The sequence below is a fragment of the Strigops habroptila genome, chromosome Z (assembly GCF_004027225.2).
Source record: "Strigops habroptila isolate Jane chromosome Z, bStrHab1.2.pri, whole genome shotgun sequence".
In the NCBI taxonomy this organism is placed as follows: Eukaryota; Metazoa; Chordata; class Aves; order Psittaciformes; family Psittacidae; genus Strigops; species Strigops habroptila.
Window position 1 is genome coordinate 59,990,273 of NC_044302.2, and position 13,709 is coordinate 60,003,981.

A 13,709-nucleotide genomic window follows, 5' to 3' on the forward strand; every position below is an offset into this window, starting at 1 on the left:
AGATTTACTGTAGGTTAACATAGCACGTCTGGCTCTATTGGTCATGTCAAATTACATCACAGGAAAAGAGGGGAGCAACAGAGGTTTATAGGTTTACTTCTCCCTTATGAGTCACAAAAGTTTATCTATAATGTACAGTGCATGGAAGCACCACAATTTTTAGTTGAAATGTCTCAGATATTCCAGTTCTTTTGTTAGATAGCCCCTCCCCTTCTCCCCCAGACGCTAATAAACAAGGCAATGGCAAGGTCCTTTGCTTATTTTCTTTCTTTTCTTCAGTCTTGATGACGTTTTCTGGTTTTCATTTTCTCTGGGCCACAATTGGTTTACATAAACTAGAAAACACAAGAAAAATTTCACTAAAATAGAACAGAAAAAAATGCTGTTGTTTTACTTCCATGAATTCTAGTTTTGTTTCCTTACTTGTACCACGACATCATTCTATGAGTTGAAATAGCTATTTGCTCTGAAACAGCTATTTGCTCTGAAATGTGGCATCATCAAGCAACATGCAGTATGATCATTAAAAATACCAGTAACTGCTATTGCCAAAAAAAACCAAAACCCACCCCGTATATACTACCCATTCCTGGAGCCTGCAAAATTCTAAATTGTTCTTATCAAATTCATATGTTGAACTTGATAAGTAGCCATGCTTAAAGTATTGTTCCTGGACACAAGAGTCAAAGTGTGGCCCAAGCAGTGATGAAATCATTTTGTAGCTCTTGGCTGAATTTCATCACTGTTGTAAAGCAAGAATTTACACCAGCAGAGGGCTTGGAACCACAGATTTGGTTTTGGGTTTTATATTGGGGTTTTTTTCTTCTTTCTTTTCAGTGCCTGTCTCTACCATCAGCACTGTCATTTTCCATGTGGAAACATTACACTGCGTTGTATATGCAGTAGTTCCTGGAATTCACGACTGCATTTGTTTAACACCAACACTGAGCTGTAAATTATGCCTATGATGCTGAGGCATCTTTCCTTCTGCCTCTAAAATGAGGTCAGATAATCTCTTGACATGCGAGCATTCGCAGAAAGTGTCAGTCTAGTAAGAAATGCCTCCCTAAAATTTTCCTGGGTGGATCTATTCCCTGATGGCATGTCATCAGGGTGGCGGTTTGGCTTTCTGACACAAAGTCTGTTGAACTTGCTCTTTACTAGGCGATCCTGGGGAACAGAGGAAGATCACAGCAATCTTTGAAAGGATTTAGGATTCTGCAACAGCATTGCTGCATTTCAGGTAAACGGTCTCCAAAGATTTAACAGATAGAGATTTCCATATCACACCGTGGATTGTGCAAGATAGATACTCCTCACATCCTTCATCAAATGCTAGTGGTGTGTGGACAAAGGAGAAGAGGTGGGTAGGAAAGAAACCCACAACTACACCTAATCTTGCATTTCTTAGGGCAGTAATTTCATTTTTTGAGATCTCTTATTGTTAAAAGTGCAGTTCGACTGTATGATATTCAATATAAATCTTACATGCAGCATTCCCAGACTCTCAAGTTGTCTAGATTCAAGGAGGTCTTGGAGACATTCAAAATAAGCCAAGCGGGAATGAATGTCTCGTATTGCTAAGACAACATATTTCAGTTTGGGGGGGGTGGGCTCTGAGGGTTTTGACAGGACCGATGTTTTGTTCAGGAATACTTCAGGCTAGGACTCCCACATCAATTTCAGTGAAAATCTGGTACTAAACCAAGTCATATTTAAATTAGGTTGGCAGTAGTTTTTTCGACCTATGCTTCTATAATGCCTAGGTGAATGAAGTCCTGATCTACACAAGGCTTCCACACATCATTGCAGTACATGTACATAATAACACCACTTTTTCTAGCCACTTGAAAAAAATTACAAATGGGCTCATCATAGCAGCTGCACTTTAACTTGGTTATATGACAGTGGGTTTCTATAGCCCTAATACTGTTTGTGAGTCTGTACTTCAGAATATTTTTCATCTGCTTCAGATGAAAACTTTTGAAATATTGTTCCACAAAGTCTGCATTTCCTTTTAAAGTTATGCCACTTTACAATACTCTTAGGACATGTTTAGGATGATCCACACAAAGCATTATCAAACGCACTCGATGTTGTTACTAAAATGTTATGTATCAGTCCTTAGCATACAGTTATCTTTGTTTTCTTGCCAGACAAATCTCTTATTCTTTATGCATATTAAGCTGTCACCTTCACCTAACCCTGTAACCTGGCTTTGTGTTTATTTCCATTGAAAACGTCCCTGGATCTTGTATCCATCAGGATAGTTTCATTTTATGGTTCAACATGGCCTACAAATAGGGGGTGGTTCTCAGCTTCCCATTAGCTTTGACCCCATACTTAGGCTGCAGCCCCATTTTATTTTCCTTTCCTCTCTACTAGATAGGAGTTCCCCTTCAAGACACTTCAGTCACTGACCTAGCTAAGAGGCTTTTGTTAACAAAACCAGATGCATGACTAAGTTCTCTCCCGAAAGGAACTTCATCCTATCATAATGATTTTGAGTTTAATAACCACTTCACTCTCAATGAATCAACATGGGTTAACAGACCCATTCTCAATAAATGCCTCAGCCTTCCATGATATCTTAAGTGGGTGTTTATACAAGTCTTATGTTCTTATTTTATCAGTTGGCTTATCACTGGCTTAAAACCTTATTTTATCAGTTGGCTTATCACTGGCTAGCTAACACTGACAAAAGAGAGTGCCTTGCTACCATGACAATTCCATATGAATACTGACATTTTAAATTAATGTTCTCCAAGTCACTAAACTGCGTATTTGATCATTTTAATTCGCCTTTCAATTCTTTTGAAGGCTTTGCATACTTATCCCTGTACGTGTGATTTGCTATTCTACTGCTGAGAACCATAAACTAGGTAGTGAAGGAACAGGATTAAAGGAAGATCATGAAGACTCCACCACAAAATGCGTGCCATTTAATTTTGACATGTTGCTTATATCTAGTTACACAGAATGATATTTATAGCATGATAGTAAATGCCCTAGTGTGTGGTGTCCCTGCCCATGGCAGGGGGGTTGGAACTAGATGATCTTAAGGTCCTTTCCAACCCTAACTATTCTATGATTCTACTTAAGTTGTACTGATATCTTGCTGTTATGGTCAGCAAGAGATGCATCCAGTTTTCTGTGAGAACTGTTGAGCTAGGGAAATAGTCAAGTGGGAGTTAGCCATCTGAAACCCAAAAATAATGCCACATCTACTTTCTCTCCCTGTTTTAAAGAGGTAACTATGAGTATTGTATGCGAGCTTAAAGAGACCATGCTTATATCAGACAGGAATTAATTCTGACAATTCCTGAACAAAATTCAATCCAACTTCTCACTCTTTAAGGTCAGACAGCTACCCAACATTCATGTCCTCCTGTGACAGGTGTGACACAATAATGGCAGAAAGAAGTTATTGTCTCCAAGACTGTCTTGGCCCTAGACAAAGTAGGGGAAAACTTTCCCTGTTAAACAAACTGAATACGGGTTACTTCCCCTGACGGGCACTTACTCAAATAAGGACCTCTTTATGCTCAGCAGGTGCACTTTAATGAAGAGGCATCTACTTAACAAAACACCACCACAACAGCCTAGCCCTGTGATATGGGGAAAGGAATCAAGGCAAATACCAACAGAAGAGAAAAGAGGGTGAGCGGCCGGGAGGAGCACAGAGAGTGAACAGGAGCTGGGGAGAAAGCAAAATAGTCACAACCATAGACCAGGGCATGCAGGAATGGATGACCAGTCAGTCCCCTCCAAAAAGCAAGTACACAAGAAGCCATCTGAGCACGATGTCCTACACAACCCTCTTACTGCACTCAGTCCCCATGTGGATGGGCTGAAGCCTGAGAAGACTATTTCAGCCCCAATCTTTCATGTGCCTTTCGGTTATTTTGGTAAATACCCAGTAACATTAACAGCCTCCTGCATAAGGTGACCTATGGTCAAAACACTGCGAAGTTATGAGAAGTCTCAACCCTTCTCTGCTTCAGCAAAAGGAATGCAATATTCAAAACGAACACTGTTGAAAATAACGCAATATTCAGAATAAGAATAATCAATATTATTTCACTTTTCCAGCATGTAGGACACAAAAACTGCAGTGTCCTTGCTCATTTGGTTTTCCTCCATAAGAGATGGGTAGGGAATAAAAGAGAGTAAGGCAGAACCGGTATCTTCTCTAAGAAAACATAGCAACAGGTTTCTGCTGCCCTGCGGGACCCCACGGGCCCTTACCGGCAGGAGACAAGACAGCTTCTACTGACTCCTGGGGGATTTCACAGGTTGCGAGCAGCTGTCAGAAAGCCCTGATAAAACTGTGCTTTTCATCTGTCACCACCAGAAATAGGGCTTTCCCTGCAGGTAGGGAGCACAGTCTCTCAGGGCGAGCCTCTGGACTCTCCCTAGGTGAAACTCAGGCAGAGGTTTGGAGAAAGACCTACAGCATGCAGACTGACCCCAGATATCAAGGGGTCTTGGGGTTATGTCTGCCACCACAGGGAGTTCCCTCCAAAACAGTTAATGCAATTGTGTTCTGCCTTGCAGCAGAGTATAGGTTTTGGTTATCCTGCATTTGCACCAGAAATTTCTTCTTCAATGTCTAACACTGGGCCAACAATTCTTTACCATTCCTACCCATGTCCTTGTCCCCTGACACGCCTAAGTTGAAATACACAACTGGCGAGTTCAGCACCTGTAAATATATTCATTATTTCTGTCCAAGGCTTATATTCCATGATCATGCTTTAGCACTACGGGTGAAATTAATCTCTGTGCATGCCAAGGCCATGCTATGGAAGTTGCTCATGATGCTCTCAGCTGGAAGGCAAGGGAAGAACTTCTATACACTTTCTGATGATTATTAGCACTGGGATGGGTGCCAATCTCTACAACATATTTGCCACAAATTCATCTCCAGAGTAACTAATTTTAATATGATATAATCATAGGAAAATCTTCTTGTCATTAATATTATCCATATTTTTACTATTTAAAGATATCAAAATGTAATATTTGATGTTAACACTATAAAATATTATTACTGTTAACATTAATTATAAGAATAATTAATTAAGAAAGTGAAAAATACACTAACTTAAATTACAACTAAAGCTGCATCTGTAAGCATGAGCTGGAATGCAGCTTCTAGAATTCAATCTTTTTGTACTACTTGAAAGAAATGGATAATATTTTTATATTGTGCAATACTAACCAGAAGTAGTCCATGTGGAACTGAGCCCTAGATCTTTTTGTTCTGTATTGCCAATATAAAGAAGAAAAGAGAATAATTATCTCTGTACAGAAAGAGATGGTTGTATTTAGTCTAAAGACTGATAGAAGAATCACAGTAACTTTTGACTTTTTTATCATGTTAATACATTGTGATTCAGAAGCAGAAGAGTGTGAGGGTGGGATAAACAGAATAAAACTCAACAAGGCAGCACAAAAGTTCACCTTTTACTTCTGGACTGATAACGTCTCCCTTCAAACTCCTCTTACCCAAGAAATCCAAACTGATTTATATGAACTTCTCCCTCGGCTACCTACAGTAGCCTTAGTCTATTCAACAAAACCACAGTGGTCAAAAGGCGGTTCTGCTCTTTGTAAGAATTATTGATATTTTGAAATGCTTTTGTATCAGGCAAAAGTACTGAACATTTTCACAAAATGAAATATTTGGAACAGTTTTGAGCAAGAAATTGCGAAACGAAAAATGTTGGTGTTTTCCAGCAAAACAAAACAGCCAGATGCTCCCAAAAGATTTCAGTTTGAATGGGAACTTAAACCAAAATTTACTCAGATAACTAAAAATAAAATGTGACTGATGATACTCAGTTTAGGTCGCATATTCTACAGCATGGTTTTTGATATTACACATCCTCCAAATTGGTTCTGAAGTGAAGCAAAGACCTTCAGATGTCTGTTAAGAAAAATTTCAGCAGTGTCTGCTGCTGGAGGGCTGGAGGGAACATTATGCATTTAGAGAGCAACTTGCTGCAGACAGCGGCACCTCCTTGAGTATGAGGAAGCCTAACACCCAGGGGATTCCCAGTGTATTTCAGACCCTGGGCGCTTTGGCATGCTGACAGGTTGGCAAGGCCATGAGGAGCAGCTCAATGCAATACCACTACTCTCTAAATTATTTCAATTATCACTTCTAGGAAGAATTCCTGGAGGAATTCTTCTCCTGCTCAAAATTGTTCCATGTATAACTTAGATACTCAAGATCTGCACTGATGGAAGGCACATGTTACAGAGATGCACAGGAGAAAACAAACAAAGCTTCACACACAATCAATAAACTATGTCTTAAAACAACTGGATCTCAGATAAAGCACTAGAATATACTATAGGGAACAAGGATACATTGGGAAGGGAATGGATTATCTTACAGCCTAAACAAAAACAAGCCACAACAAAATGATTCATAGGCAAATCCTCCAGAAATTTCTCTAGGCAAATTCTTTCCATGAACAGTGAAATGGTGGAAAAAAGTGATTAGTAGTTGTTAAAAAGAAAATAAAAATCTGAAATAGCAGCAGCCAATGTCAAATTAATATACTTAGAATGTTTTCCTTTTAGAGATTAAATATTTTAGCACATCTATATCACAGCAGAATTAATCCCCCTAACAATCTCTGTCACATTGCATTGTTTATTCAGAAATACCACAAAACATTTCTAGCTCCTGTACAGCTGCATAAAATACATGCAGCTTTTACTGAAACTGTGTCAGTCCAAGACAAAATATTGCAACCATCTAACAGAACAGAAAAATAAATAAATAAATAAATCAATGAACACGAACAAAGAAAAAAAAAACCTCACCAAAAAAACACAAAACACCCAAACCCAACCCCAAAAAATCAACCAACCAATAAAAAAAAAGGAAAAAACCCCAAAAAACAAACCCCAAAAAAGATTAGGCCAAGAAATGAAGAAAAAGACTATGTCCAACAGAAACCGAATGCACTACGGGAGGGGGCAGCATGTTGCTCGGCGTCACAACCGGAATCTAGCAGAGCCCTTTCATCTGTTTCCATAAAAATGCACCCTGGTCTCAAAGCTTCATCTTTTCTAAAAGTCACGTCCTGGCACCCCCTACAAGCTAAGCCGCAGCAGAGAAAATACCGTATCTTCATCTGAGTTAAGTTCCCATTCTCTTTCCCTTCTCTGCAGTTCTCCAGATGAATGGCATCTGACTGGTTTCAAATGCAGAGAATGCATAATTCTTATCCTTGTTTATGCTCAACAGGAAATTAGGGACTTCCCTACTTCTGTGGCATTTAGCTTGCAGGGTGTGAATAATGCCAGAGAGCTCATCTGTAAGACAGCAGGTATGTGGTAAGTGTGGTACCCTCCTTGCTGCCCCAGCCAGGGGCATCTGCCCTTCAGCTCCTGCCTGCTGTAGGCAAATGCCTGCAACTCCATCTTCTCCTGGTGCGCTGTGCAGCTGGGGCACCCCTACTGCTGCCTGCCTTTTCGAGCACTGCCTGCCACAGCAGCCATGGCCCTGCATACTAATTGGCACATTTAATGACTTTCTCTTGCTCTCCCCTTCTGTCTCCTGAGCTGCAGTCTGGGAGCAGAGGAGCCCCGCTGCCATGGAAACCAAGCCTCCCAACACCCTGAACCTGCCCTACCAACCTGTGGAGAAGATTCCAGTAGTAAAGCTCCAAAAAGGGTATGCCCGAGGGTGTGTAAAGGTGGAGGAGTAGGAAGGGATAATGCTAACTGTGGTTAAGTGAATATGGGCTGTTCTGCCAAGGCACTGCACAAGCTGAGCGTATACTGGGCATAACAAAGCAGACATTCAGGGGAAAAACAGATTAACCCTCTATTATCTGCATTTTTCTTCCAAATGTTTCAAATGCTTCTCAACCCCCTCCCTCCCACCCACTTACAGTCTAGATCAAATACCCTAATGAATGCACAGGCCATCTCACCAAAGGGGTTTTGACAATCCTAAATATGACTCACACACCAGGAGGACTATTTGTAGCCAGAAAAAGTGCTGATTACGGTGAGAAAAAGGTTCAAGGGGGCCTCAGGCCCTCCACAGCGTAAGCTGGCAGAGGAAAAGCCCCTGCCTAGGCAAGAAGTCTGTGATCCCATGCCCAGCCTTTCATTCCTGCCTCCCTTTCCCAGGCTAGCCACAGGACTGCAGTCACATGAAAACACAGCCTTTGTGGCACGGTCTGTGTGCGCTGATGCCTTTTCTGGGCAGGCACGTCATCCAACTCCAGCTCTGTGTCCAAAAGCATTCTGGACCCTGCTTCAGGCTGTGTAGCAATGGGAGCTCCACTTTTGCCCTCAGTTCTGCCTCCTGGGGATTTCTGGGCATATAATGGGGGTAAGATGAGTATACACTTAAATCTGAGTTAGCACTCAAATTTCATCATTCGAAGGACACTGTCACTCACACCCAGTCTCCTTGTAAGCTTTCAGGCCAGTAATGGAGAATCTCCTTTGGCGTCTTTTTTCGAAGCGAAGTTCCTCATGACATGATTTATTCATGCAGGGAGCCCTCAGAAGGTCATTAAAACTGGCGTGCTCCCAAAAATACACAAAGAAACAAAATAAGGATGAAAAAAACCACCACTGGATCAGCACTTCCCTAAAGACTAGATGGAGCTGACTATGTCCCAAGCAGACTCTGTCATGCAAGGGACGTAACAAATGTGCCAACTCTTATTCCTGTCCCAACCACTTGAACTACCAGCTTAAAGCCAGGAATTTTACTTCAGATCCAAGTCAGAGTGCTCCATGCCACGAAGTGGTGCAAGCTTTTGTAGCTGAAGTATCCAAGACGCCCAACAAAGGCCCTGATTGGTATTCCTGTGAGGCAGGGGGGTCTACTGCAGCACAGGCTGGGGAGTGCAGTGAGACAGGTCTTAAGTATGACAACTGAGGACAGGGATACTTCCTCTTTGGCTAAAAAAGGAAACTTTGGAGAAAAAGGAAACTTCAGCTTGGACTTTTCCTATTGGGGACTTCATGTGTTCTCGCAGAATTCCCACTGACTTGAAGAGGAATGCCCCATTATAAATCTCAGTGCACTAGGTCTGTCACACGAGCTGCTACTACAGCACAAATTGGTGTGTAAAAGGTGAAGTGCAGAAGGAGTATTTGCAAGCCACTTATTTACAAGAATGACTAACCTAAGAGAGGAATCTGGTTTACAGGATTTGCAGCATTCGTGTCAGCCTCCCCTCTCACACAACTGAGAGGGATTTTATTAAAGAAGAAATACTGTTTGAAACAGAATATGTTAGAGGATTACACGAATGGAACAAGATTTTTTTTCTCAAACAAATAGAGAAGTTGGTGTTAATGTTACTAGGACTAGTAATGTTACTAGGTGAATGGCATTCACCTAAGTCTGAAGGCATACAGGTGGGAAACTGCAGGTGTATCACTATCCTTAAAAAGAGCACCTATAACAGAAAGCTGATGCATGGATAAAAACAGTCTGTATCTTTCTGAGGAGAGCGGGAAACAAAAGCTTCTGTAGGAAGTGATCCCACTCTACCAGTTCAGTGATGTCCCAACAGGGGAGTCAGGATGAATGTGAACAAAGATGATCCAGCAGGCAAAGGCGCATACGTGGATTTTCAAAACACCTTTGATAAGGCTCTACATCAAAGGTTACTAAAAACACTAAGCTGCTGTAAGGTTTAGGAAAAGCCTTTTTATGGACTGAAGGATGGTTAAAGGACAAGAAGCAGCAAGCAGGACATCAAGGTCACTTTTCAGGATAGAAAGGAGACAGTAATAGAGTTCCCAAAGGTCAGTGTCAGGACCAGCTACATTCAACAACTTCATCAACAACTTGGAGATGGGAGGTCATTGCCAACTAGTCAAAGTGTGGGAGTGAATCTAAGTTCTTGGAGAGGCTTTTGAGGGTGGGATCTCACAAAACAGAGAGAGCCGGCAGCAGACAAGGTTCAATTCAATTAATTACATGCATGACAAATAGGTGTAATAGACTACTAACCTATGATTACACCCAGCACTGGCAGCTACAACTCAGGAAGGAGGTTTTGAAGTCATCTCTGACACCAACAGCTCAGTAAGCAGCAGCTGTCAGAAAAACTCAAGACATAGAGCATCACTAGTACAGGTACTAACAACATGTCACAGGGATAGTTCTGCCACTTCACACAGCCATGCTCCCCTTACATGCCTTTAGTGCTTTCTGCAAATCTGGTCCCCACAGCTCTAGGAGGATATAATGTAATTGGGGAGGCACAGAAAAGGAGAACTAAAATGCTTAAGTTGAGGCTCAGAAAACCATTAAAGTGCTGGATAAAGTGAGGTCAATCAGTAACAACTGCAGAACTATTCTTAGCAAAGTCTGAAATACTGTAACAAGAGAAGACTCAATGAAATTAGTAGGAGATAAGTTCAGTAAGTACTTAATGGGTATTAAACTTCTGGAACGTGCAGCCAGTTATGAAGATAGACAGTATCAGAAGGTGCAAACAAGGATTAGACAAATCCATGAACAACTGGTTCATAAACAGATAGTAATGTGAACTGGCAAGAATGCACCCTAACATACCTCATCCACAGATTCTGGATTCCAGAACAGCATAAGAAAATGCCCACAAGAAATGGCCAGAGATAGGGCAGATAGTTTACAAGCAAAAGTGATTTACACTTACGAACAGGCTCAGTCATTTCTTAGAAAGGCTGGAGAGTCACATGCATATTGATCCTGCTTGGGTAGGTCAGGACAGTCAGGGCAGTAGCTGCCTTGTCAAAGTGAATTAGGCCAGAATGCTGAGCCCCATGTATCTACAAGATGTCTGATTTTGAAGATTCAACCAGTTTGCACCTCACTTTATTGCTCATTGTAATGTATCATGTATATTTGACGTACAGAAGGCTGGGCTAAACCTTCCATTTAGTAAGGAAATGAAAAATCTCCCTTGCATGTTGAATTAAAATGTAATGAAATGTTAGATCTTTAGCATTTCACAAGTCCTGGAGAGTTGGGTTTCTGAGTGGGCAACCATGCTTATGGGTAGTGGATAAAGACAGAGGGATTTGTGAACATACTTCATCAATGCAACTGATCACATCCTTACATCTGTTTCGTTTTGGTTTGGTTTGTTTGTTGGGTGTTTTTTTTCTGTTGTTGTCCTAGAGTGAAAGATTCCAGCTCCACTCGCATATCTAAATATGCATTATGGAAAACAATTTTAATTACAGGATCTAATAATGTTTTTCCACAAAACTTCTCTTAAATTCTGCATATTTGCTAGACTGTGCTCAGCAAATGAGGGAACTGTTAAATATTTCTTCTTAATCCCATCACCCAGTGGTGCCTAACCCCTTCCACATTCAACTTTATGCAAATGGAACAGTCCCTTGCAACGTCTCAGCAATGGGCTTTGACCATAGAAGCTTCAAATTGCAGCAGACACACCTGCCTATCCACCTGACTAACTATACTGTCTCTGAACTGCTATATTAAGATGGGTCAGCACCCGGACCAAGCTCCAGGACAGTGGTTACAGCAAGCCTGTTGCCTCTTTGATGACTTTCAGAAGGACAGATGCTCATCCCAGCTGTGGGATGCCCAGGAGAAGGATGCACTGCCTTGGTAGAGTACAATGGGAGAGCTGTGGCAGGAAGGAACATAACCCATGTTTGTCCAGATACTCAAGCAGGAGCCAAGCTCCTCTCAGCAGGGTGCTGGTGTGGCTTGGACAGTCATGCAAGCCCAACCTTACACGGTGCAGTGGAGAAGGATATGAGGACCTTTTATGTTAGGAAGTGTTTAGCAACCTATCCCCATAATCACTCTTTCGCCAAAGCAAAAGAAAGTGTTGAGGTGAAGGGCTGGAAATTGCAAGTTATGAGTTGAATGACAGAACAATTCTGGAAGGACAAATAAACTTTTTGTTTTGTTTGTGTTTCATGAGGGTGGGGGATTTGCTATTCAGAGGGTAATAATCTTGAAATAGCTGCCTGATAATAACTATAATTTAACCTGCTTGTCCCCTGAAGTCTCCAGACGCTTTTTAAATTCTGAGTAGTTGCTCTGTAAAAGGCAGAGGATCATCCTATATAATTAAAATTACAGCTGCAGACAGATACTCTCAGGGATTTCAAGATGGAGCAAAAGCTCCACTGCCACCCTGGAACTTCCTGCAACTCAAGGTTTCCAGTGCTTGCAGTGAAAAGCAACACCAGCACAATGCACCCAGATACCTGCTGGAAATGAAGCAACTGATCTTGGTGCTATTCAACCTTGTCCCAGCTTCAGCAACAGAAGAAATGATGAACCATTAAGTGAACTTGAAGGCAACTTTCACTGGTCCTTTCTGACAAAATACTCTCTTTTTCCTAGGTGTTGTAGGGAAAAGTGGAGTGAGACAGAACTACTGTTCATCTTTTTGAGAATAACAGGTATAGGTTTGCTTTACTACATCTTCCGCTATTATACCTAACAGGAAAATTAGCCTTTGTCCATTTCCTATTTCCACCATGAAAGACTCCGGAAAAGTGCCATACAGGTCTCCTCTTTCTTAGATCAGTGTTGGACTGCTGCTCCCTTCATCATCATAATAGGGCACTTGAACAGCCCTCCAGAACTTGAAAGCTCTAGACAGTGGCTAAAGTGGTAATGGTTCATGCTCCCTGTGAACGAAGTTTGGAGATGGGCATATAACATCTAATAATGAATGTAAAGAATCTGCTATACATTATAACTGAATTGAGAACCTGGCATAATACAGCATGGAAGCCCCTGTGGTTTTACCACTTTGAAGCAAAGATGTAGCTTTTTGACCTAAGGAGTAAGTTCCAGCAAGGGGTTTACTTTAACTGAATCAGCAAGGATTGTGATAACCTTGTCACAAATAAAAGCCACTCATGTTTTTTACGATGGGCAGGGGCTGAAAAGATAATTTCAAATTGTCACCCTTCTTGAAAAAAATGAAAATGGGAAGAAAATAGAAAGGACATATAGACGGAGCAGAAGAAAAACTGCTTACATGTTTTCAACCTTTAAAATCTTCTTCTGACTTTACCTAATAACATAGGGAGGACACTGGGAAACAAGGTCAAAGCAGTATTTGCTCTGCCTATGGTCAAATGGAAGCATTTGCAAAACTAGAACTCAACCTGCCTGGAATGTGAAGAATTAAAGCCTAATTAAACCTAATCAAAGTCAAGGGGGGGAGACTGCATATAGAATTAAAGAACAGATTTCCCCAAACTCACAAAGCAGATACAAAGTCAGGCCTGATTTTCTGTTGCAAGAAGTTAAGGGAGAAGCTGAGAAGTTACAAGTAAAATTTGCAGAGCTACAGGCAAGCATTTTCATTAAAAAGAAACTTTTTATCTTCAAAAATTTTTCCTTGCCATGAAAAATCAGCCACTTTTAGCTGTCTTTCACAAATACTAGTAATTCTTCTTTGAATATTCTGTGCAAACTAAAGATGGGATGAACAGATCCAGACAAAATGCAAGTATCTGTGCTTCAAGCTGCTACTTATGTTGACTATCTGCTGAACCAAACACTTCTGACACAATCAGTAGTTTTGGTTTTTTATGTGCTTCAAGGTATCAGCTAAGAATTGTGAGGGGCATGCTGAGTCCTCTGGTCCTCTTGCACCCCACTGCATAGTTTGCCGGCATCATACTATTCCCTTCATAAATTGCACAATAACACCTTAAAATGT

At 41.2% G+C, this 13,709-nt stretch overlaps 1 protein-coding gene across 1 annotated transcript in view; it reads right to left on the bottom strand.

The window, feature by feature from the left end:
• The window catches only part of LOC115601032 (BDNF/NT-3 growth factors receptor-like), a 36,778-nt gene continuing 23,069 nt past the window's right edge, over positions 1-13,709 (bottom strand). Inside the window, exon 4 of the mRNA XM_030470557.1 lies at positions 1-335. Within this exon, the coding sequence (XP_030326417.1) occupies positions 327-335 (9 nt within the window). The 3' untranslated portion in view covers positions 1-326. The remainder of the gene's footprint in view (positions 336-13,709) is intronic.